We start from the raw sequence: 26,892 nt of genomic DNA, 5'->3' as shown, positions 1-26,892 counted from the left end.
AAAACATCACTTATCACAGTCCAGAAAGCACATAGAGATGTGGTTTTTATATAAACATATGTAATAACATAGTTAAGCGTGCATGAAAATTTTCCCAATGATTGCATCTATGCCCTCAGTTTATTTTTTCTCTTTATTTTTTTCTCTTTATTTTTTTCTCTTTATTTTTTCTCTTTATTTTTTTTCTCTTTATTTTTTTATTCCTTTTTTTTTTTGTAATATATATATTATTATTATTTAATTATATAAATTCTTTTTTTGGTGGAAATGTGCCTTATATTCCAGATTATTATTATTATTATTATGATTATTGTGGTTGGTTTCTTTACTTGTCTTTGTTTTTGTTGTCTCTTTTCTGCTGTTGTTTATTTGAAAATAAGGCCTCCATACTTTTTGTTTTGTTTTGTTTTTTGTTTTTTGTCGGTTTTTTATTTTTAACCTCCTGACCAGAAAAAGAAAAAAAAAAACCAAACCAAAAAACCACACACCAAAAACAAAAAAAAAAAGAAAGAAAGAAAGAAAGAAAGGAAGAAAGAAAGAAAGAAAGAAAGGGCTTTTTGAAAGTAGTTCTACGTGAAGTCTTCAGAAAAGCCAGCACTTTTGTTTCAGAATGCAAAGTTTCCAATCACTGCTTCACTGCACCGGACGGCAAACGCTTCTGTGTTTGCTTGCTGTTGAGTCACCACATTTAATGGCAGTCTTCTCTGACCACAAAGACTAACTTACTTCTCAAGAAAGAGCCTAGCACTTTGGCTAAATCCAGAATCATAGGTAGCTTCCTTTTTTTTTTTTTTTCCTGTTTTTTTTTCTTTTCCCTTTTTTAGTTTCCTTTATTTATGTTTTCCTCCTGTTTTTGTTTGTTTGTTAATTCGTTTTGTTTCTCGTTGTGCCTCGACGCCGTAGTAATACTCCTTTGCTTTATGAGTGCGTGGTGTCACCATTGTCTCTCAGAAATGTTCCAGCAACATAAAGACAGGCAGAGGGAATGAAAACACTGTGGATGTTAAGGGAATTTACCAGCTCCTGTTTCTGGGAAACAAAGAGCACGAAATGCTTGTTTTTAAAAACAGTCTTTTCCTTTCTGATTGCATTCCCTGTCTGTTTGTTTTGTTTTGTTTTGAATGTGCTTCATAAAAAGTAAAGGAAATAAGTTTGTATTATGTCTCAGATAAAATGAAGACTATTCCTATACAAGCGTTCCTTTCAGCTGTTGGGATCAGACGTAGTACTCCTTATCCTTGTTTTTCTTGTTCTTGTTGGAGCTTTTAGCGCTGTTGGGCTGCTTCTCCTTGATCACAGCCCCGTTGGATTGTGCTGAGTTACTGATGTAGTTTCGACTCTCGTCAACATGGTAGGAGCCTTCGTCTCGATTCCTGTACTTGTACATCGCATACAGGAGGATGAGGATGCAGAGCGCCGCCGCCGCCACGATCCCAACCACCATGCCCGTCGTGCTGCTGGACTCACGGATCACTTCGGACGAGCCAGGGTACTCCCTTCCTCCTCCTGCCCTGGTAGGATTTGCTGTGGGTAGATAATGAAATAAGGGAGAGGTTATTGTTGAGTTTGTGCATGGAGGAGTTAGTCAAATCTACCTGCTGGGAGCATGCATCGTGCTCATCGCACTCGCTAGCTGGGGACTGCCTGGCAACGTGCCCTGCTCTCCTGCTCTAAAAACACTGCTAGCTGGGGACTGCCTGGCAATGGGCCCTGCTCCCCTCCTCTGAAAACTCACGAGGTTTGGAGTCTATTCCATTTTTGTGTCTGTCAGCACAGTTTCACAGATTGCACTGGACTGGAAGGGACCCTCAAAAATCATCTTGTCAAACCTCACTGCAGTCAGCAGGAACACCTCCAAATAAAGGCTGGGCGCAGTGAGTAGCCCACAATGATTTGGGGGTGTTGATTGATGAGAAGCTCCCCAAGAGCCAGCAGTGCCCTCATGCAGCCCAGAAGGCAGCTGTGTGCTGGGCTGCAGCCAGAGGAGTGTGGCCAGCAGGGCAAGAGAGGGGATTCTGCCCCTCGACTCTGCTCTGCTGAGACCTCACCTCCAATCCTGCCTCCAGTTCTGTTGTCCTCAGCATAAGAAGGACATGGAGCTGGTGGAATGAGTCCAGAAGAGGCCACAAAAATTATTCAAGGGCTGGAGCACCTCTGCTATGAGGACAGGCTGAGGGAGCTGGGGTTGTTCATCCTGGAGAAGAGAAGACTGCAAGGGGGACCTTAGAGCTGCCTTCCAATACCAGAAGGGATCCTACAGGAAGGCTGCAGAGGGACTTTTCATCAGGATGTCTAGAGACAGGACAATGGGGAAGGGTTTGAAGGTGAGGGAGAGCAGGGTTATACTGGAGATGAGGAAGAAGTTCTTCAGTGCAAGGATGGTGAGATACTGGAACAGGTTGCCCAGGGAGCCTGAGGATGTCTCTTCCCTGGGGGCATTCAAGGGCAGGTTGGATGAGGCCTTGAGCAGCTGAATCTATTTGAGAGTTGGAACAGATGATCTCTGAGGTCCCTTCCAACCTAAGCCATTCTGTGATACTATGATTACTGATATGAAATATTAAATCCATTAAAGTTAATGCCACTCAAACTATTAACACTGGTCAAAAAACTGCAACAAGTTTGGGTGATGAGAATTAAAAGCAGCCACTGGCTACAGACATCTCCTATGAATAATAAAACACAGTCAAAAAGCCAGAAACTCCAAAAATAACTGAGCTGCCTCCCCAGCTCGCTACTACTCATCATTTATTTATTGGTGATTTGTGTTCCTACTCTTGAAACACCACTCACTGGCAGTTATCCCACACAGGTTTAAAGAAGGTGACATTTTATTTGGCTGAAAGAATAGTGGCACCACAGTAAGACTCATGGAAATTGTCATTCATCTCAAAGACTATTTTTGCTCCCCTCTCAAAGTTCTCAGTTGGTACAAGTTGGTATTTTCTATGACTACACAAGAGATACTGAATAAGCCCTATGAGGAGAGACTGAGGGAACTGGGGTTGCTTAGCCTGGAGAAGAGGAGACTCAGGGGTGATCTTCTTGCTCTCTACAACTACCTTAAGGGAGGTTGTAGACAGGCAGAGGTTAATCTCTTCTCCCAGGCAACCAGCACCAGAACAAGAGGACACAGTCTCAGGCTGCACCAGGGGAGGTTTAGGCTGGAGGTTAGGAGGAAGTTTTACACAGAGACAGTGATTGCCCATTGGAATGGGCTGCCTGAGGAGGTGGTGGAGTCACCATTACTGGAGGTGTTCAGGGCGAGGCTTGACAGGATGCTTGGTTGCATGGTTCAGTTGATTGGGTGGTGTTGGATGATAGGTTGGACACGATGATCTTGAAGGTCTCTTCCAACCTGGTCTGGTCTATTCTATTCTATTCTATTCTGTTCTGTTCTATATCCTGACTATCCTGGAATACTCTGTCCAGTTCTGGACTCCTCAGTTCAAGAGGGACAGGGAATGGAGAGCTACGAGGATGATGAAGGGACTGGAGCATCTCTCATGTGAGGAAAAGGTGAGACCTGGAGCTGTTTAGTCTGGAGAAGAGAAGGCTGAGAGGGGACCTTATCAATGTTTACAAATATCTGCAGGGTGGCTGTCAGGAGGATGGAGCCAAGCTCTGCTCAGTGATGTCCAATGACAGGACAAGGGGCAATGGATGTAAACTCAATCATAAGAAATTCCATCACAACATGGGGAAAAACTTCTTTACTGTGAGGGTGCAGGAGCCTTGGAGCAGGCTGCCCAGAGAGGTTGTGGAGTCTTCTTCTCTGGAGACTTTCAAAGCCTGTCTGGATGTGTGCCTGTGTGGCCTGCCCTGGGTGATCCTGCTCTGGCAGGGGGGGTAGATTGGATGATCTCAGATGTGGCACTTCAAGCCACGGTTTAATTGTTATGAGGTGTTAGGTAATAGGTTGTACTTGATGATCTCTGAGGTCTTTTCCAACCTGGTTGATTCTATGATTCTAGGATCTTTGGAGATCCCTTCCAACCTCTACCACTCTATGATTCTATGAAGTTTTCCTTCAGAAGTCTCTAAGATTTTTCCTCATTTCAGGGTAGATGCCACCCTACTAGGACCTGTGGTCTGTTCCAAAGCAGTCAGTGACTGTTTCAGTTCTTGATTTTCCTTTCCAGTTACTGTAGGAAATGGCAATTCCTTTGCACCCAGGGTGTCAGGAATTATTTGACAGGAGACAATGCACTGCTGCAGAAAAAAAAAGACTCCAGAGTATTTCCACAGCGAGTGAACATGTGACAGAGCCTTATCTTCCTGGATGTGATTTCAGGAAATTAATTTCTGCCTGAGAAAGAATAGAAGCAGCTGAATAAACTCTGTCAATACCTGAAGGACTAACAGCTGCTCTCCTTTTATTTTATATAAAAAAACCCCCCACCACAGACATTTGGGCCAAAAGCCAATGACTAACTTTACAATTAATGTCTACTAAATGACACCTAACAGCTTGCCTAGAAGAAAACATTCTCCTAACACTGCAACCTTATAAAGAAATAACCATGTAAGGAATATTTTCCAGCCTCCCCTCCATGGCTGCCTTTCACCTGATGGCATCCTTTTTATTTTTAAGAATGTTTTCACAATTATCTCATTTATCCCATCTGCCTGAAGAATACTCAACCACCACGTTCGTGTTAGTTAAACTCAGGATGTTTCCAAAGCCTCTCTTGTTAACATTTGTTTGGACTCCTGTGAAAGGAACGATTCAGACAAGGAAATGGCTCTCTGCTATTTTTCTTCTTCTTTGTTTTTTTTTTTTTTTTTTTTTTTTGTTTTGTTTTTTTTTTTTTTAAAACTTTAAAATACACCCAGGAGGGCATCTGGAGGCAAATGAATCAGGAAGAACTTAGAGAAAAATTTTGCAAAGCACATGGGTTGGTCTGAGAGGTAGGAAAGGCTCATGGAGCAGATGTTAAAGCAAGTGTCCAGTTCTGAGAGAGCGAAGAAAGGGCCACCAGGAACAGGCCAGCCGACATTCTTCTGAAATTCAGACTGCCTTGGGTTGGAAAGGGACCCTCGAAGGTCATCTTGTCCAACCCCCCTGCACTCAGCAGGGACACCTCCAACTACATCAGGCTGCACAGGGACACATCAAGGCTGATCTTGAATGACTCCAGGGATGGGGTCTCAACCACATCCTTGGGCAATCTGTTCCATTATTTCCCCACTCTCATTGAGTAGAACTTCCTCCTGATGTCCAACCTAAATCTGCCCTGCTCAAGTTTCAAACCATTGCCTCTTGTCCTATCTATGTAAACAAAGAAACCCCCATCCAGAAGACTGATGAATCAGTTTCTTTAATTTAAGGAGGACCTTTATTTGACTAAGACTTGAGTACCCAAGGGAAATTTATCTGGAAATTGTTTCACCTGTAAGACAGGAGTGATTGCATGGGACAACTGTGAAGGCAGGCTGAAAGAATTGAGGCTGCTCAGCCTGGAGAAGAGAAGGCTCCAGGAAGACCTTAGAGCTGCATTTCAATATCTGAAAGGAACTTACAGGAAGGCTGGGGAGGGACTGTTCAGAAAGGCTTGTGGGGATAGGATGAGGGGCAATTGTTTGAAACTGGAGCAGGGGAAGATTTGTGTTGGACATCAGGAGGAAGTTCTGCACAATGAGAGTGGTGAAATACTGGAACAAGCTGCCCAGGGATGTGGTTGAAGCCCTATCCCTGGAGACATTCAAGAACAGACTTGCTGTGTCCCTGGGCAGCCTGCTCTAGTTGGAAGTGTCCCTGCTGACTTTGGGATGGTTGGACAAGATGACCTTTGAGGGTCTTTTCCAACCCAATGCAATCTGTGATTCTATGAATCTCACTGGAGAGCAAGTAAAGTTTACAAGGTTAGAGAATTCTTGCTCTTTGCTTCCCAATGTTCTGAGAAACTCACAATGCAGGGTTTTTTTTCCCCAGCATCTTGGTAGCTAAACCAGGCAGAGTCACAGAATCACAGAATGTTAGGGGTTGGAAGGAATCTCTGGAGATCATCGAGTCTAACCCCCCTGTCATGGTACATTCACCTAGAGCAGGATGCACAGGATGGGTGGCACAGCAGCTGAGGTAGGCCTAGGGGTACCTATGTCTGCTACTCATTTGCAGCCTTTGTTGGTGTCTGCAGCATCAAAAAGACATTAACCTGATTGCAGATAGGGCTATTTATTTTAAATGAGAAGTGAAATACCTTATAGCCAAGTGCTAAATTAAATGTCATAAAAAGGACCCTCACTTTTAAGAATAAAAAGCGATCTCCAAGAAAGTCATCTCCAAAAAGCTCTGACACCAACTATAATAAGCTCAGGATGGTTTCAGGAGAAACAAGAGAAAATCATGAAGACTATGATTACACTTAGGCCATGCCAGGAGAGTGAGAGGAAGTTAATCTTGTAAAGCAAAAACCCACAACCAAATAAAAATCCAATGATCCTTTCCTGAAACAACAAACTTCTCTGATACTCAGCTCTTCCTCTCAGTAACACACCACCCACCTTTTGGGATTGCCTCAAAAGACCAGCTGTAGAAGAGTCTGATTTTTAAAAGCCTCTTCTACCACTTCTGAAAAACTTTGCATGAAATCATAGCAATTGAGTAGAGTTTGGGGTTTGGGGTTTTGGTCTGTTTCTTTTTTTTTACCTGGTGTAATAATGGATTAGAAAGTTATTATTCTCGACTGTATTTCTAAGTGGTTTAAAATTTAAAGGGGGAACAAAAAATCTGACTGTTTTCAGTGCCCAGTTTTCACTAACACAGTGAAAAGAAAATTGGAACTGCAGGCTCCCACCGTGTTTGGGAATTGAAATTAGCAGACTTAAACCCAAAACAAAACACCCAACAAAGGGACCCCAAATCTGTTTTCTTTACATTTATGCCTTCCCACAGACTGTGAATAGGAAATTACTCACAAGACAAGAATGTTTAACTACTGCATTTGCAATGAGGCATGAAGCCAATTATTTACAGGACACATATTAATTTTCACCCTGTGTGCTATCATTGTAGACCTGTTTGTGGCTGACTTTCTGGAGCATTGTTGGTTTCTGAGCTTGCTGCAATTTCAACATCTCATTACATCAAACACAACTGAAAAACAAATCTCAGTTCTTCCTCTGCTGAACTCTGCCCTGCTGAGACCACATCTGAAATATTGTGTCCAGTTCTGGGCTCCTCAGTTCAAGAAGGAGCTCAGGAAACTGCTTGAAAAATAGAGAAACAAACATGCTGAAGGGAGTGGAACATCTCCCTGCTGAGGACAGGCTGAGGGAGCTGGGGCTCTGCAGCTTGGAGTAGAGGAGCCTGAGAGGTGACCTCATTGCTGGTGACAAAGATGTGCAGGGCAGTCTGAGGAGGACGGAGCCAGGCTCTGCTCAGGGATGTCCAATGACAGGACAAGGGGCAATGGGTGCAAGATGAGAGGAGGAGGAGGAGGTTCCACAGGAACAGAAGGAAAAACTTTTTCACTGTGAGGGTGCTGGAGCCCTGGAGCAAGCTGCCCAGAGAGGTTGTGGAGTCTCCTTCTCTGGAGACATTCAAACCCCACCTGTCTGTGTTCCTGTGTGACCTGCCCTAGGTGATCCTGCTCTGGCAGGGGTGTTGGTCTGGATGATCTTTTAAGGTGCCTTCCAACCCCTAATATTCTGTGATTCTGTGAATTGCTAGGCTAGGTGCAGGATGAGGATCATCTGTAAACTTAAGCAAGAGACTAAGCTCAGACCCATCCTGGTCTGAATACAAGAGCATCCCAGCCTGCTCCCTTCCAACCTTGCCTCAAGTAGCTCTTGATGGGAGGGAAGAGCTGGCTCTCCATGGGGTGTCTGAGTTTGAGCTACCATGGGAGGGAAGGAGTATGAGGTTGTTCCACATGTGGCTGTTAAATGTCAGTGATACCCTTCCATCAGACTTGGAACAGTCTATATCCAAACCCATAATCTAAACCATCTGAGAGAGGCACCACAAACCTAGCTGCTGAACTCACTGTGCTCCATGATCACAATGGCATCAGGATTTAAAGAGCACAGGGGCTGGGACCTGTACATACAACACCCTGTGGTGTGGTAAAGCTGTGTGAGGCTACCTCTGCCATCTCCAACTGTTGCATTTCTTCTAAGATATTGGTCAGACACTTACTGAGGGAATGGATTGAAGCTGGGGGATAGCATACCGAGACTGGAGATTAGGAAGAAATTCCTGACAGTGGGGGCAGTGAGACACTGGAACAGGTTGCCCGGGGAGGTTGTGGATGCCCTCTCCCTGCAGGTGTTCAAGGCCACATTAGATGAGGCTTTGAGCCACCTGGTCTAGTGTGAGGTGTTCCTGCCCGTGGCAGGGGGTTTGGAACTAGGTGATCTTTAAGTGCCTTTCCAACCCAAACCATTTTGTCAATCTATGAGCTGGAGAGAACAAGACAATATACAATAACCTACTGTAAGAGAATTTTTTTAAGGTATCTGATCTACTCTGCTACACAAAGCCAGGTTCTTCCCTTCCTATAAACTGAAATTTCAGAGGTTCTCAGAAGGAAAGATATGATGCATTAACATACCTCTGGTGACATTAACCAGCTGAGCCAGTCATACAAACAGCCTGGCAGTGAAACACCATCCACAGCCGAAAAGGTTGTTTTGCTCAGAAGCTAAAGACTATCTCTGCACAACACAAAATCTGTTTGCTTCCAAGTGCAGCCATTTGCTGCACATTGACTTCAGATCATTCACAAACCCTTACCAGCTCTTTAGGACCCCAGGTTTTGCAAGCAGCATTTATTTTTGAGAGGTGGAAGGGTTTGTTGTCTCAATCTTTTTGAAATGTCAACATCAGTCTAAAGGGAGATAGGTGAGTTGGGTAGCACAGTGCCAATTGATCTGACATGGCAAATCGATGGGGTTCAGAAGTTAATATGCTCTGCAGAGCTGAGGGGAATATTTCACCCACTTCAATCATTGTGAAAACATTTGCCACAAAACTAAATCTCATTTTAGCCCAAATGGATAATGTAAACCATGTTTTTAGCAGGCTTCATCTCAGTGCTCTTGCCCTTTTTATTAACATTTTCAGTTTTATTGCTCTTCTTTCAGCATTTTCTCCCTCCAAGTATGGATCTTTTCTCCTTTTACCAGTCCAGCTGTCAGTCCTACCTCCCCCTGCTTCTACATTTGCCATTCACCTTTGCACTTCTGCTTCTCTCTTTCCTACATGAAGTAATTTATCCTGTTCCCCTGCCTGTTCTGGGAAATCTGTGGCAATTTGTTACTTTGTCTCAGAAATTTTGACTGATCAGCAAAGTGAGTAGGTAGAGTAGATCTTAAAGTGAAGCATTCCTAAATGGGGAAATAAAATAAAATGATCTTGCAAATGACATAAGGAAGACAAAACACAAATACTACACTGCCTTGATACATTTTCAAGCTAGAGCTAAGCTGATGGAATCACAGAGAAGCAGTTCAGACAGCTGAATCAGGATCTTCTGCTCAGTTAGCTACCTGAAGCTCTAGCTCCCTGAAGATTCAGATGAGCAGCAAGGCAAGAAAAGGACAGGGACACTGTAAAAAGGTTTTGGTGGCAGCTAACTGTAGGATGGACTTCATTGTACCAAAAATGTTCCATCTAAGTGACAGTGACATTTGAGTCATGAGTGGCATAACTGGATGGAGAGATGAGGGGAGTGCAATGGATGTGGTCAACCTTGACTTCAGCAAGGTTTTTGACACTGTCTCCCCTGGCATCCACACTGCTAAGCTTAAGAAGTGCAGATTGGATGATGAGATGGATTGAGAACTGGTTGAAGGACAGGGCTCAGGGAGCCGTGATCAGAATCTAGTTGGAGGCCTGTATTGAGTGGAGTCCCTCAGGGGTTGGTACTGGGACAGGTACTATTCAGTATATTTGTAAACAACCTGGAGAGTTGGGTGGGGAGAAACTGAATGAAATCCAACAAGGCCAAGTATGGAGTCTTGCATCTGGGAAAGAACAACCCCACGGACAAGTGAAGGTTGGGGACTGACCTGGGGGGAGAGCAGCGTAGGGAAAAGGCACCTGGGAGTCCTGGTGGACAACAGGATACCACGAGCCAGCAGCATGCCCTTGTGGCCAAGAAGACCAATGGCATCCTGGAGGGCATCAAGAAGAGTGTGGCCAGAAGGCCAAAGGAGGTTCTCCTTTCCTTTTACTCTGAGGTCACATCTGGAATACTGTGCCCAGTTCTGGGCTTTCCAGTTCAAGAAGGAAAGGACTTCCTAGAGAGGGTACAGAAAAGGGCTACAAAGATAGTTAGGGGACTGGAACATCTCTGTGATGAGGAAAGACTGAGAGAACTGCATTTCTATAGTCTGGAAAAAAGAAGACTGAGGGAGGATCTCAAAAATACTTACAAATACTTAAAGGGAGAGTGTCAGGAGGATGGGGCCAAGCTTTTTTCCAGCAGCACCCAGTGACAGGACAAGGGGTAACTGGGACAAACTTGAATGTAAGAAGTTCAGTCTAAAGATAAGGAGGATCTTCTTTAATTTAGGATGACTGAGCACTGGAACAGGTAGCCCAGAGAGATGGTGGAATCACCATCTCTGGAGACCTTCAAACCCCACCTGGATGTGTTCCTGTGTGGTCTTTTGCATCCAGGTGGGGTTTGAAGGTCTCCAGAGAAGGAAACTCCACCACCTCGTGGGGCAGCCTGTTCCAGGGCTACAGGACCCTTGCAGGAAAAAAGTTTTTCCTTATGTTTATGTGGAACCTCCTGTAGATGTGCTCCTGTGTGACCTGATCTAGGTGGTACTGCTGTAGCAGGGAGTGCACTCAGTGATCTTTTGAGGTCCTTTCCAGCCCCTAACATTCTGTGATTCTGTGAATTGTTTCAGCTGGAAAAGACTTTTCAAATCATCCAGTCCTATGTCCAACTTGAGCAAGAACAGGAGTGGAATATGAATGCACCCTCAAAGTTCACACACAAGGAAAACCATTCATCATTTATGCACCAGTGGAGAAGGCCTTGTGCAAGCCAGCAGAGAGGTCTCTGATTTATAGCAAGTTGATGTCAATATTTCTTACCAGTCTTAGAGCATAGTGAGCCACTGAAATTGGACTGATAGAAAACCACCATGTGGAGGGAAAAAAAGCCTGCTCCCCAGCTTCCATCTGTACTCTGCCTTCTGATCTGTTCTTATCACTGGGACTGCAATGAAAACATGCTGGGAAGCATTAACCTGTGCTGTCATCTTCTAGGCTACGTGTTAAACCTCTCCCTGAACAACTTCTGTTCAGCAAGAAATATCTGCTCAAGGGTTGACTTCTAAAAGGCATGTTTAGCTAAAAGATGGATGGATTTTGGCTTTAAGTGTGCTGAGAAAAGTAACTTTAAAATAATTTCTTGTTGCTCACAGGTCCTCTGTACCAATCAGATTACATTCTAGGAATGTGCACACCACCACCGCCACCAAAATGACAGAGGATGCATTTGAGAAGTCAGAGTTGTCTACAATCAGAGTCATCCCAGAATGGCTTAGGTTGGAAGGGACCTCAGAGATCATCTGCTCCAGCCCCCTGATCATTTTGGTGGCCCTCCTCTGCATGCACTCCATCAGATCCATCATAGGATCTGTTGGAAAAGACATTTAAGATCCTTGAGCCCAACCATTGACCTTGCACCACTATGGCCATTAAACCATGTCTTGATGAACGGAGTTAAGTCTGGCTGGTGCCCAGTTACCAGTGGTGTCCCCCAGGGTTCAGTACTGGGGCCTGTCCTTTTCAATATCTATCAATGATCTCGATGAGAGGACTGAAGACCCTCAGTAAGTTTGCAAATGACACCAAGCTGGGTGGCTGTGTCAATCTGCTAGAGGGTAGGGAGGCTTTGTAGAGGGATCTAGACAGGTTACACCCATAGGCCAAGGCTAACTATGAACTTTAATAAGGCCAAGTGCCAGGTCCTGCACCTGGGTCACAATAACCCCATGGTAAGCTACAGACTTGGGGATGTGTGGTTGGAAAGCTGCAACTTGGAGAGGGATCTGGTGGTACTGATTGAGAGTCCATTAAATAAGAGTCAACAGAGTACCCAGATGGCCAAGAAAGCCAATGGCATCCTGGGCAGCATGGACAGGGAGATGATGATAGGAAGGACATTGAGGAGCTGGACCCAGAGAAGGGCAACGAGGCTGGAGAAGGGCCTGGAGCACATTGCCTAGGAGGAGGGGCTGAGTGAGTTGGGGGTGTTCAGTCTGCAGAGGAGGAGGCTGAGGGGAGCCCTCATCACTCTCTGCAACTACCTGAAAGGACACTGGAGCGAGGAGGGGACAGACTCTTCTCTTTGGTGTCAAGCAACAGGAGGAGAGGAAATGATTTCAAGCTGCACCAAGGGAGGTTCAGGCTGGATGCTAGGAAATATTTCTTCAGTGAAAAGGTTCTCAAACATTGGACTGGTCTGCCCAGGTCAGTGCTGAGGTCACCATCCCTGGAAGTGTTTAAGCAGTGTGCGGACCTGGTGCTTAGGGACATGGCTTAGTGTTGACCCTTTAGTGCTGGGCCGAAGGTGTGCTGGATGATCTTGGAGGTCTCTTCCAACTGGATGTTTTCTGTGAGACAGGAGGAGCTGAGTCTGCTCACAGAGAAGTGGTTCAGTTCCCAATAAACCAACGTGGACAAATGCTACCTTGGCTTTCCGATTTATTTTGAGAGTAAATCAATAACCTTAACAACTACTTTGACTTCGATCGCAGGGAAATTAATCTCCACCCAAAGCCCCCTCAGTTCCTTTATGGATAGGCATGGTTAAGTGCTAACATTTTGAAAGTTTGTAAATAAAGCATAATTTTCACCCTGTAGTAGCTCACACAGCCACGGCTACATGCATTTGAGCCAAGCTTTTGAAAAGGCTGACTCAAGACAACCCAATGATCTTTCCAGTACTGGAAACGCATACACAACTGCAGCATAATTGGACTGAGGCACAAATATTCCCTTTATGTCTTGAGCCATAATGAACACAGTAGCCCTATGAACTAACTGTAATTTTATTTTCCTTTGTTTCTGCTCCTTGCACAATGAAGTGCCTTAAGCAGGGCACTTGCAGTGATGTATAAATTATAGGAGTCACTTCACCTCCCACCGCAAGGCTACCTCGCTGCTGGATGCGCTCAGAATACAGTGCAAGGATTTGAGACAGGAAAAAGGAGGGGAAAACTGGTAAGAAATGAGCATAAATCAGAATGCAGAATACAGAATTAACCAGGTTGGAAAAGAACTCTGAGATCATCGAGTCCACCCTATCCCCGAGCACCATCTAATCAACTAAACCATGGCACCAAGTGCCTCATCCAGGCTCTCTCCAGTGCTGGTGACTCCACCACCTCCCTGAGCAGCACATTCCAATGGCCAATCATTCTCTCAGTGAAGAACTTCTTCCTAATATCCAGCTTGAACCTCCCCTGGTGCAGCTGCAGACTATGCCCTCTTGTTCTGGTGCTGGTTGCCTGGGAGAAGAGACCAACCCCCACTTGGCTACAACCTCCCTTCAGGTAGTTGTAGAGAGCAAGAAGGTCTCCCCTGAGCCTCCTCTTCTCCAAGCTAAACAACCTCAGCTCCCTCAGCCTCTCCTCACAGGGCTGTGCTCCAGATCCCTCCCCAGCCTCATTGCTCTTCTCTGGACACATTCAAATATCTCAATGTCCTTCTTAAATTGAGAAGCTCAGAACTGGACACAGGACTCAAGGTGTGGCCTAACCAGTGCTGAGTACAGGGTACAACGACTCCCCTGCTCCTGCTGGCTACACTATTCCTGATACAGGCCAGGATGCCATTGGCCTTCTTGGCCACCTGGGCACACTGCAGGCTCATGTTCAGCCAATACCAATACCACCAATATCAACCAATACCACCAGGTCCCATTCTGCCTGGCTGCTCTCCAGCCACTCTGACCCCAGTCTGTAGCACTGCATGGTGTTGTTGTAGCCAATGTGCAGAACCCTGCACTTAGACGTGTTAAATCTCATGCCCTTGGACTCTGCCCATCTGTCCAGCCTGTCAAGGTCCCTCTGCAGAGCACATTCACAAGATGTATTTCACAGCTCTGCCTGCTAATAATAAAAAACAGGGATCAATGTTGGGAACAAACCTAGAGTGTCCCAAAATGTTTGAGAAGTCATGGTTCCTAGTCATCTCCATCTATCCAATGCCTGTTAGCACCCAGCAGGGCATTTATAGATTGATAGAACAGTTTGAGTTGGAAGGGACCTTGAAGATCATCCAGTTCCAAACCCCCAGCTATGGGCAGGGACACCTCCCACTAGACCAGCTTGTTCAAGGCCTCATCCAACCTGGCCTGGAACACCTTCAGGGAAGGGACATCCATGGCCTCCCTGGGCAACCTGTTTCAGTGTCTCACCACCCTCTCTGTAAGGAATTTCCTTCTAGTCTCCAGTCTAAATCTGCCCTCCTCAAGCTTCAATCCATTCCCTCTCATCCTGTCACTACATGTGTAGAACCACAGATGTAAAGATGTGGAGATACAGGAAGCAGGTTGCATGCAAACCCCTGTGCTGTTCTGCTCAAGGACAAAGCTGCCCTTTGAGATCTTTGAGATCATGGAGTCCAACCACTTGCCTAGAGCTCACAATCCCACCAATACTGCTAACCTACTACCATTTCAGACTGGATGTTGGGAAGAAATTTTTCCCCATGAGGGTGGTAAGGCACTGGCACAGGTTGCCCAGGGAGGTGGTAGAAGCCTCATCCCTGGAGGTTTTTAAGGCCAGGCTGGATGTGGCTCTGAGCAACCTGCTCCAGTGTGAGGTGTCCCTGCCCATGGCAAGGGGAAGGGGGTTGGAACTGGATGGATCCTTGAGCTCCCTTCCACCCCCAAAAATTCTATGATTGAACCATGCCCATAAGCATCACCATGTCCCTAAGCACCATTTTTTTTCCTCTTTCAAGCCTGTCTTCTGCTAAAGCTTCCAAGACCAGCAAACAGCTTTAAGAAAGCCAAACCCTCTACCCATTCTACTTGTGCTGGAACTGTCAGGAGAGATTTTTCAACCCAATTATTAAACTTAAATTTTTGTTGTGTTCAGACTTTGAGAAGGATTTAGCTGCAATTTGCAGAAAGAAAGATCTGTGTGCAAATGCTCAAAGCTCTAAGACTTTTTTCCCTGGTATGGATTTTGCTGCCATTAAACTCAATGTTTTTACTTCATTTGACCCAGTTTAGACCTCTCTGGGTTTTGGAACATTTCAATAGCTACAGAAGTGGCTAGATAATAGCTAACAAATAAAATACCAGCCCAGTGTAACTGGAACAAATAAGCTGTCTAACACAAATGCTCACTGAGCTCAGCAGAAATCAGAGCTCTGTACAGAGCTCGGGAAAGGTTGCAGCAGCAATCCTCATCTGCAGGTTGGCAATTTGTGCACCCCCAGGTTTAGAACTCTCCTTGTAAATCAGTAAAACTTGCCAGACCTCTTTTATTTTGGTAAGTTTCCACTAACAGTTTTCATAACTTATCTACAAAATGAGAAGGCTTTATTTTTTCCTCTGTGCCATGAAAATGAGGAAACTTAAACTACCTGTACTGAGAGCAGCCCTGCAGAAAAGGACTTGGTGGTCCTGGTGGATGAGGAGATGCCAACAATGGGCATTTGCAGCCCAGAAGACCAACCCCATCCTGGGCTGCATCAAAAGCAGCATGGCTTGCAAGTCAAGAGAGGTGATTCTGCCCCTCTGCTCTGCTCTGGTGAGACCTCACCTGGGACAGTATGCCCAGCTCTGGGAACCCCAACACAAGAGAGACATGAAGCTGCTGGAGTAGGTCCAGAGCAGGGCCACCAAGGTGATCAGAGGGCTGTGGCACCTCTGCTGTGAAGACAGGCTGAAAGAATTGGGGCTATTCAGTCTGGAGAAGAGACAGCTCCAGGGACACCTTAGAGATCCATTTCAGTATCTGAAGGGGACATACAGGAAGGCTGGGGAGGGACTGTTCAGAAGGGTCTGCAGTGATAAGATGAAAAGCAATGGTTTGAAACTGGAGCAGGGGAGATTTAGGTTGGACATCAGCCGGAAGTTCTGCACAATGAGAGTGGTGAAATACTGGAACAAGCTGCCCAGGGGTGTAGTTGAGGTCCCATCCCTGGAGACATTCAAAACCAGCCTTGCTGTGGCCCTGGTCGGCCTGCTCTAGTTGGAGGTGTCCCTGCTAACTGGAGGGGGGTTGGACAGGATGACCTTAGAGGGTCCCTTCCAAGCCAAGGCAAGCTGTGAATTATGCATGATTATTTTCACCATCACCATTATTTTTTTTGGTGTGTGCTGCTGTTTGTATTTAAAACAGGAGATGGGAATGTGGGGAGCCTGTGAGAGCAGCTCAGTGTTGCCTTACTGCACAAAAATGCAATGAAAACAAAATATGTTGACTAAGTTTTTGCATGGTAATAAATTTGTTACGACTCCATCCCATTATGGCACATTTAGCACTTTCTACACCACAATGAGATCTGCAATTATCATTTTTTGTCACTTTTATCTTCGAGACAAGTCGATAGGATTGCTGCTTAGCAGCTCCTAATCTGCTCTGTGGTTTTATGTCCCACATGACATTTGTAGCAAATTGCAGCTTTCCATTTATTCTTTAGAAGGCAGGTGCACAGACAGCAAAGCTGGTGGTGGCAGACTGAGACTTGTTAGCCACTGCAATGTGTTTATCCTAGAAAAGAAGCCACACTTTGAAGCATAAATCTTGCTAATCTAAGTACAATCTAGATAATCAGTATTTTCTGTGATGTATAGGTTTGCCATAATCAGAGTGTTTCTGCAATAGGCTCTCGTGGTGAGCTGTGAAATTTGGTCAGAAAAAGGCATGATATGGGCAATCACTGTGGGAGTGGGCAGTTATGGTTCTGCCAAATCAACTGAAAGAGCTCTGGCCACACTTGAAATGTATTCTTGCTAGAAGAATATTGACCTGGACTTTTGTAGAGCTTTTGACACAGTCCCCCACAACATCCCTATGAGGAGAGGCTGAGGGAGCTGGGGTTGCTTAGCCTGGAGAAGAGGAGGCTTGGGGGAGACCTCATTTCTCTCTACAACTCCCTCACAGGAGGTTTTAGCCAGGTGGAGCTTGGTCTCCTCTCCCAGGCAATCAGCACCAGAACAAGAGGACACAGTCTCAAGCTACACCAGGGGAGGTTTAGGCTGGATGTTAGGAAGAAATTCTTCCCAGAAAGAGAAATTGGCCATTGGAATGTGATGCCCAGGGAAGTGGTGGAGTCACCATCCCTGGAGGTGTTTAGGAGGAGACTAGATGGGGTGCTTGGTGCTGTGGTTTAGTTGATTAGATGGTGTTGGATGATAGGCTGGACTCGATGATCTCAAAGGTCTTTTCCAACCTGGTTAATTCTATTTTATTCTATTCTATCCTATCCTATCCTCCTCCCTAAGCTGAAGAGCTATGGAATTGATGGGTGAGCTGTCCAGTGGATAAGGAATTGGTTGGATGATCCCATCCCAAAGGGTAGTGGTCAATGGCTCTATGTCCAGATTGGGACAGGTGACAGGTGGTCAGATAAGTCAGACTCTCAAGGGTCTGTACTGGGACCAGTGCTGTTCAATATCTTCATCAGTGCTATAGGCAGTGAGATTGAGGAACCTTCAGCAGATTTTCAGATGACACCAAGCTGAGTGGTATGGTAGATAAGATGGGTGCTACCCAGAGGGACCTGGACAGGCTGGAGAGGTGAGCTGAGAAGTTCAAGGGATTCGATAAGGCCAATGCAGACTACTCATGGAGAAAGCTTATTCACAAGATGAAAGGACTAAGAGCAAAGCAGACTGCAGAGAGACAGAAATGCTGGAAGTTGTGACTTCACCAAGCCCTTCGGTTCACATTGTTTCAAAGAAGAGAAAAGGAAAAGGCCAGTGAAGAGAGAGGCAAATTAATAGCTTCTAAGAGCTGAGAGTGGGAGGCCAAGTGACATTTGATGTGAAGAACAACAGATAAAACGATCCAGACAATTGGGATTATGGAGAACATAATTCCTGTGGCAATCTACACTGGGGAAAAAAAAAGAAGAAGAAGAAACCAAACCAAAACCACAAACTCCATAGCAGTTAAGATCCAAGGAACGAGACAGTAAACCTGCCCTCAAATAAACTATACTGAGAAGTGTAGCTGGGCCATGAGCAAGAAGCTAAACCATGAAAGCTAAACACCAGGATGCAATGTCCTGCAGGAAAACTAACACTCACCTTCCCCTTCTGGATCACAGTGTGGACAAAAATGCTAACCTGTCAGAAACCTTCATTCCACACCTCCCATTCCTCCACCCATTAGCTAAATAAGGAACCATGGGACAATGTGGACTCTCCTGGGCCAGGGTGGCAAATTCTCACTGGATATTCAAAAGGAAAGAAGTAAAGTGACTTCAGCCTTAAGAGATAAGAGGGGTTTGAGGTTATTAGATGATAGATAAGGATTTGGTAGAAACACCTGGATGGAGAAGAGAATGCTCTGGGGAGACCTTAGAGCAGCCTTCCAGTACCTGAAGAGGGCTACAAGAAAGCTGGGGAGGGACCTTTTACAAGGGCTTGTAGTGATAGAACAACAGGGAATGGATTGAAACTTGGGAAGGGCAGATTGAGATCAGAGATGAGGAAGAAATTCTTTGCAGTGAGAGTGGTGAGACACTGGAAGAGGTTGCCCAAGGAAGTCATGGATGCCTCCTCCCTGGAGGTGTTCAAGGCCAGGTTGAATGTGGCTTTGAGGAAACTGGTCCAGTGGAAGGTGTCCCTGCCCATGATCTTCAAGGTTCCTTCCAAACAAAACCATTCTATCAATCTACAAATAAATATCTCTGCCTTTACCTAAATATGTTTTGCATGTGAGTTGAAGAAGGAACCACACACCTGCATTTGAAGCAAAACCTCATTTGTCTTAAGGCTGTCTAAACACCTCTCCTGCCCTGGATTTCTTGTACAGAGATGGCTCTTAGTTGTGATTTGCAGTAATATATTGCTCTCAAATGTAATTGATTTCTACTTAAACTAAATATGCCACTGCACAACAAATTGAGCTTAATTCTTTGAAGTTTATCTGTGAGAAACATCTGGATTTCCAGAGCAGCAATGCAGTGCTTAATTGAAGAATAAAGGTGGGGGGGGGAAACTGCATCACAGAGAAAGTTCAGTACCAAATCTCCGCTTTCCTACTCCTACTGAATAGAGATAGCTTAATCATTCCTCTGGGCAGCAAAAATGAGGGCACTCTCAGCAAGTTTGCAGATGATACCAAGCTCAGTGGTGAGGGTGATAAGACTGAAGGATGGGATGGATGCCACCCAGAGGGACCTGGAGAGGCTGCAGAGGTGGGCTGAGGAGAAGCTCATGAGGTTCAATAAGGCAAAGTGCAAGGTCCTGCACCTAGATTGGAACAATCCCCAATATCCAGCACAACAAGGACATAGGGCTGCTGGAGTGGGCCCAGAGGTGGGCCAACCAATATGATAAGAGGGCTGGAGCACCTCTCCTGTGAAGACAGACTGAAAGAATTAGGGTCTGGAGAGGAGGAGGCTCTGGGGCGACCTCAGACCTGCATTTCAGTATCTAAAGGGGACCTACAGGAAGGCTGGGGAGGGACTGATTAGAAGGGCTTGTGGGGATAAGACGAGGGGCAACAGTCTGAAACTGGAGCAGGGGAGATTTAGGTCAGACACCAGGAGGAAGTTTTGGGCACCCTCATCTAGTGGGAGGTGTCCCTGCTGACTGCAGGTAGATTGGACAAGATGACCTTTGAGGGCCCCTTCTAACAGGATGTGAATCTGTGAACCTGTGATGTGAGCAAAGCAATACAAAGTTTTTGTTCCACAGAAAAACAGTAGAATGTAGAAAGTTTTCATTTCTGGTGAGAACTGAAGCAATCACTCTGAATAGCCTGGGCTTAGAAAAAAAGCCATAAAACGACTGGCAATTTGAGCTTGCATTCTGTGCCTCCTAGTTTTTAACTATCCACACAGCATTCTGTGCCATGCACAGTAATTCAAACTGAGCTCCACTGACAGAACAGGATATTTGAAATATGGATTTATTTATCTCATTCGGGGGAAATGCTTAAGGCACAAGGAATTGCAGCTTCTTGCTGGCAATGTACTGCCTGGAGAAGAGAAGGCTCCAAGGAGACCTAATAGTGGCCTTCCAGTACCTGAAGGGGGCTACAAGAAGGATGGAGAGAAACTGTTTACAAGGGCCTGCAATGATAGGATGAGGGGCAATGGCTTCAAGCTAGAGAAGAGCAGATTTAGATTGGATGTTAGGAACAAGTTCTGCACCAAGACAGTAGAGGAAGACTGGAACAGGTTTCCCAGGGAGGTGGTTGGGGCTTCATCCCTGGCAGTATTCAGGGTGAGGCTCGACAAGGCTCTGGGCAGCCTGATCTAGTTGAGGATGCTCCTGCTGACTGCAGAGGGGGCTGGGCTGGATGACCTTTGGAGGTCCCTTCCAACCCAGACCATTCTGTGATGCTGCAGGGCTCCAGCTTCAAGTCCTTGGTCAAGCTATGACCTTGCTCATATCACAGCTATTAGTCTGCTCCCATCTACTGAACGTGGAGCAAACTCTCCTTCTCTGCTGACACTGCCATTTAGCAAGGCCCCAATTCAACCTCTCCCTGCTCTGCCAGATGGGACTCTGGGGAAGCTAGAGCATGCAAATATGAAATAAAAGAAAGTAATAAAAAAGTTGACTAACCTAACCCACCTGAGCTCGGCTCACAGGGATCGATGTCCTCATCATCGCTAGGACATTCAGCCGAGGCCACCAGGATGTCATCTGTGGTCTGCAGTGAAAACAAAAGAAAACAAAAGAAGTCAGGTAAGCTGGATTTTAATTGACTGAACATATTGCAAGATTCTCACTGGCATTTATTTTATTGCTTGGATTTCTGGAAGGCCCAGAGCATTCCAGCTTTAATATGTCATGGCACAGTGACACTCTCCCACTCTGTATTAATAGAACTTTGCTTTTCAATTCACACTTGTCAGTTTGTAGAAGAACCATGTGAATATATCCAGTATATTTTAGTACTTTTTTTTTTTTTTGGGTAGTCTCTCCAACATTTCAGTATTATTTTCTTTTTAGTAGTAAGAACAGAAAGCAGAAGCATAGAATACATATATATGGGGCTGCTGCTATTCCCTTTTGCTCTCCAATCTCTCTACAATGATCCTGCTGAAAATGCTGGGAGCATTAAAAAAAACAACCCAAATCCAACAAAACAAGTCAAAATATTGAACTGCCTGCAGCAGAAAGGTAGCGATGCTCCCTCCAGTTGTTGCACTTGCTTCCTCAGATGCACAGCCAAAAAAAAAAATAATGATGAAAGAGAAAGAAGCAAACAGAACTCTCATTGAGTTGAATGCATCTTAATGAAAAGAAAGCCAAGAAAAGAAAACAAAAATCTGAAATATATGCACTGTTAGAAACTATCACCCTATTTTATTAACTAAGTTAAAACATCCTATTTGCTCAAATTAAGGAGGTATTGCTTAAGTGCTGTGTCCAGGTCTAAGGGGTTCAAGGAATCATAGAACGGCTTAGATTGGAAGGGATCTCAGAGGTCATCTACTTCAACCACCCTGCCATGGGCAGAGACACCTCTCAACGACACTCAGCTGCTCAAAGCTCCGTGCAATCTGGCCTTGAACACCCCCAGGCAGGAGGCATCCACAGTCCACTGGGCAGCCTATTCCAGAGTCTCACCATCCTTGTACTGAAGAACTTCCTAAGCTCCAGTCTAACCCTGCTCTCCCTCAGCTTCAAACCATTCCCCCTTGTCCTGTCTCTAGACACCCTCAGGAAAAGTCCCTCTGCAGCCTCCCTGTAGGATCCGTTCAGGTATTGGAAGGCAGCTCTAAGGTCCCTCCAGAGTCTTCTCATCTCCAGGCTGAACAGACCAGCTCCCTCAGCCTATCCCCGTAGCAGATACATCTGTCCAAAATGAGCTTGCACAGTTCTTTGAAAGAAAGGAATCAAATAAATTATGACAACGGAGACAAACCAGGGAATGTAGGATACAACGTGCTAAAAGGACAGAAAAGAAACTGTCTCTTCCTATCTGCCACTTCTTACAGTGCAAGAACAAGGAGATGCTCCATGAAACACTGAGGCAATCAATCTGAAGCTGACAAAATGCAATACCTTCTGTTGAAGCCACCTCTGAGAGCAGTCATTTAGAAATGTAATCAGAACACCCATGGTTATGAGGGGTAATAATAGCAGGGAAATATAAACTGTCTTGCTGCTGGTCATCTCTGAGGTATTTTCCAACCTTATTGATTCTATGATTCTATGATCCCTCAGGCAATTACTAATGAGGTTAAGAAGAAGCTTATCCTATGTGCAACTGTCCATTTCAGAATTGGCCATTTCAAGCTTCTCTTCACCCCACTGAAGGAAATACATAGGGAGAATAAAAAGATGGCATCCTATTGAAACAGGAGGCTAAGGATAGAGCAGGCAAGAAACCATTCCTGGATTCCTGTATGATAGACATGCCACCAAAAGAGACAGAACCCACTGCAGTGAATCAGAGTCACAGAGTGGTAGGGATTGGAAGGAATTTCTGGAGATCATGAAGTCCAATTCCCCTGACAGAGAAGGTTGATCTAGAACACATTGTTCAGGATGGTGTCCAGGTGGGCTTTGAATGACTCCAGAGATGGAGACTCCACCACCTCTCTGGGCAGCCTGTTCCAGTGCTCCACCACCCTTAATGTAAAGAAGTTCCTCCTCATGTTTAGATGGAACTTCCTATGTTCAAGGTTGTGCCCTTTACCTCTGTCACTGGGCACCACTGAAAAAAACAACCAGGTTCCATCCTCATGTCACCCACCCTTGAAATATTTCCAAGCATTGAAAAGATCCCCCCACCCCCCAGTCCTCTTCTTTCCAGGCTCAAAAGCCCCAAGTTCCTCAGCCTTTCATCACACTAGAGATGTTTCAGTCCCCTCAGCATCTTCACAGCCCTTTGCTATACCCTCTCAAGCAGTTCCTTGTCCTTCTGGAACTGTGGAGCCCAGAACTGCAGGCGGTATTTTTTTTTCCATGAGTATAGAGGAGGGACATAAAATACATCAACGTTTTCCTCCATCAATTTAAGTCTGAAGACGTGAAAGTCTCATTTCTGCAGAGCACAGTTAAAGCCAGACCACTGTTGTTTATCATTATTACTCTAAGTGAAGTTTTAAAGCAGAGCATATTATAGTAATAGGCTTTTCTATGTCACGCTTCAGGAATATTAATGAACAAACCCTCCCAGTGCTTCCCTGAAGCAGGAAAGTGCTACACAAATACCTTCATTAACATGGGAGGCACAACAAAGAAAAGCCTATTATAAAAATGCTATATTCTACAGGTAGAAGGCTGAGGCATAAAAAAAAATGAAGCAACTTGCTGGAGGTAACCAAAACAGGCCACGGACAACAGCTATGTTATGGCCCAGCTCGATGCCACCCTCACCAAAAATTATCTTCCCTTATAGCTGAGAAAATTTGTAGCTGGGGGAAACCAGTCTAGGAATGTGTAATGCTGGGAAAATTAGCTGGCAGACTTGCAGAAAAGCCCATAAAATAAAGTAAAAAAATAAGGCATTCTAGATATCCATTTTGTCTGACAAGAGCCAGCTGCAAACAGCTTCTTGAATTTCAGACGTCCACTTCTTTTTTCTCAGAATACAACCACTTAAACTTGAAAGGCAACATCTCACACTCTTGGTGGGAAAAGCCACAATGTTTTTCTCGAAGTGTAAAGGGAAAAACAAACAAACCAACCCCAAACAAACAAAAAACCCAGACAAAACAACCGACCAAACAATAAAAGCCCAAGAAACCAAAACAACCCCAACTAAGTAACCAATAAAGTCTGCACATGAAAAGTTAACTCAGTACTGTGAAAAACACAACTCTAAAGTGTAAAGAAAGGTACTAGCAAGTATTAAATAAATGTATCCTGCATTCATAGGTTGGGTTGGGTTGGAAAGAGTATTAAAGATCACCTAGTTCCAACCCCCTGCCATGGGCAGGGACACTTCCCACTAGCCCACGTTGCTCAAGGCCTCATTCAACCTGGCCTTCAACACCTCCAGGGAGAAGGCATCCACAGTCTTCCTGGGCAACCTGTTCCAGTGTCTCACCACTCTCACTGGAAAGAATTTCTTCTTCATCTCCAGTCTGTATCTGCTCTCCTCAAGCTTCAAGTCATTCCCTGCTGTTCAAGCCCTTGTTAAAAGTCCCTTCCCAGTTTTCTTGTAGCCCCTTTCAGGTACTGGAAGGCTGCTATAAGGTCTCCCTTCTTTTCTCCAGGCTAAAACTACTCTTGCAGCCTGTCCCAGTAGTGGAGGTTGTCCAGGCTTCTGATTAACTTTGTGGCCTCCTCCGGACCCACTCCAGCAGTCCTATGTCCCTCTTATGTTTGGGGCACCAGAAGTGGACACTGTACTGCAGGTGGTGTCTGAGCTGAGCAGACCAGAGGGGCAGAATCCCCTCTCTGTCCTGCTGCTCTCCCTGCTTTGGATGCAACCCAGCACACAGCTGCCTTCTGGGCTGCCAGTGACCATTGCTGGCTCATGGGGAGTTTGTCACCAGCTGACACCCCCAAGTCCTTCTCCTCCAGACTGCTCTTGAGCTGCTCCTCACCCAGCCTGGATCTGTGCTTGGGATTGCCCCAACCCAGATTCAGGACCTTGCACTTGGCTTTGTTGAACTTCATGAAACTGGCTTGGGTTCAGATCTCCACCCTGTCCAGGACCCTCTGGATGGGTTCCCTTCCCTCCAGCATGTCCAGCTTGGTGTCATGTGCAGACTTGTTGAAGGTGTCTCAGTCCCATTTTGTAAGGGTACTTTGGTACATGCATGGACAAGTAACCCTTGTAACTTGACTGAACTGAGGTGAAACAATCAGATGTATAGAATTATTGCAGTGTCTCTGACTATCCTTGACACTTGAACTAACTCTGCTTTTTGTACAGTTTGCAGTGCAGCCAAATCTACCAGAAAATAATTACACAGAAATCTTAACACTTACATATGAGAGAAGGAATGTGGAAGCTCTCTTTGTGAAGTGACACTAATTTCAATCTATGGGAAGAGTATTCACACTTCCACAAGAATAAAGGGATGTTCTTGACTGATAAAAGTTAATGTATACTGTGGGTACCATGATGAATAGTACCTTAAATAAATGTGAATCAAGCATGTCAAGGAAGAGCTCATTAATGTCTCAGAATACTAAAGGAGATGTAGGTTTCAAAGTCAATACCAGATACAAGGTTTCAAAGTCAATACCAGATATAAACCTAATTTTACTGCAAGCAATAAATCCCTTATCAGTATTTGAAGAAGGGAAGTGGCAGAGATGGTGGGAAAAATGTTTCCCTCAGAAAAATATGTCAGGAAGAATTCCATCTTAAGTATCACGCCACAACTTCTTCCTTTCCCCCCTCTCCCCCAAACCTAAATAACCCTTTCCTCATACTCACACATATTTTTATCAGAAAAAAAAAAAATAATGGCAAAGGATCTGTGAAAATGAAGTGAGATAACAGTGGCCAAACTACAAATGAAATCCATTGGCTTGCATAACACAGTTTGAACTGGGATTAAGAATTAGCTAAAACACTAGGGAATGTAAAAAATGCATAAACTAAATACTATGGGTCAGCTACCAGAGTTCTTCCTCCAGAGTTCTTTCTCTAGAATTCACCTGGAGAGAGAGCAGGATTTAGACCTAAAGGTCTCAGATGGCCAGGGGGTAGAGATAAATAATGTGAGATAGAGTAGGATGTTTTACTTACTGCACATTATCTTTCCCTCATGCTTTTTAATTTGGAGGGGAAGATTTAAACCAAATCAGTTTTCCTAAGTGAATTGCAATTGTTGCTAGCACTATGGCTAATTTACAGGACACTGCTTCGAGCATTCTCATTAATCAAGGATTTAAAAGTCAGTGGAAAATCCCTTATTTACCCTGAGTGCCTAATAGGATAACATCCAACTGGTATCATCATAATACACGATCGGATTAGGATGTCTCTTGGGCAACTGGTTGAAATTCATTTAAGAAGTGATACTCTGGCTGAAAGAGATTACCAAAAAAACAATAATCAAAAATTAACAGGTGGACAACCTGCAAGGCCTGGCAGAATTTCTTTTGCTAGCATCTTCCTCTCTTGGTGTACTTTCAGAGCTTTTCAGATTGATTCTGCCTTCTGGTACCTGAAGGGGACCACCAAGAAAGCTGGGGAAGGACTTTTTACCAGGGCTTGTAGTGACAGGATGAGGGGGAATGGATTGAAGCTGGATGAGGGCAGATTTAGACTGGACATTACAAAGAAATTCATTCCAGGGACAGTGGTGGTGAGACACTGGAACAGGTTGCCCAGGGAGCTTGCAGATGTCCCGTCCCTAGAGGTGTTCAAGGCCAGGTTGGATGAGGCCTCGAGTGACATGATCTAGTGGAAGGTGTCCTGTCCACGGCAGAGGAGTTGGAACTGGATGATCTTTAAGGTCCCCTTCCAACCCAAACCATTCTATGGTTCTATGTGGTTGTAGAATTTCCAGTGCAGTTCATTGTAACATGTAGCTCCTTAAAAAGTTGGGATGTCTGCTCACATCTTGTAGCTCCTTAAAAAGCTGGGATGTCTGCTCACAGCTCAGGAAAAGGATGGTAGTAAAAGTTTACAATTAACATGTCAATATGAAAAATGGACCAAAGAAATACTCCCATTTTGTAAAGGCAGAAGTCCCTGCCTAATGTCATTTCTCACACTGAGTCAGGGGTGTGGTCCCTGCAGGAACAGGTCTTGCTTACATCAGTGAGATCTGCTTGGGGAGAAAAATTAAATAAATAA

General features: G+C 45.0%; 1 protein-coding gene across 34 annotated transcripts in view; it reads right to left on the bottom strand.

The window, feature by feature from the left end:
- Nucleotides 1-485: 485 nt before the first annotated feature.
- NRXN1 (neurexin 1) overlaps nt 486-26,892 on the bottom strand; it is an 806,593-nt gene continuing 780,186 nt past the window's right edge. For 21 of the 34 annotated variants that reach the window (XM_054169692.1, XM_054169804.1, XM_054169727.1 and 18 more), the window contains 2 exons: nt 20,736-20,823; nt 486-1,524 (listed from right to left, as the gene is read on the bottom strand). In XM_054169692.1, coding sequence (XP_054025667.1) covers nt 1,217-1,524; nt 20,736-20,823 — 396 coding nt within the window. In that variant the 3' untranslated portion in view covers nt 486-1,216. The remainder of the gene's footprint in view (nt 1,525-20,735; nt 20,824-26,892) is intronic. The other 13 variants (XM_054169696.1, XM_054169811.1, XM_054169744.1 and 10 more) reach the window with 1 other exon arrangement.

Source organism: Dryobates pubescens, chromosome 2 (genome assembly GCF_014839835.1).
Source record: "Dryobates pubescens isolate bDryPub1 chromosome 2, bDryPub1.pri, whole genome shotgun sequence".
Lineage (NCBI taxonomy): Eukaryota > Metazoa > Chordata > Aves > Piciformes > Picidae > Dryobates > Dryobates pubescens.
The sequence above is the reverse complement of the archived record's forward strand: the minus strand, read 5'-3'. Positions and strand labels throughout refer to the sequence as shown.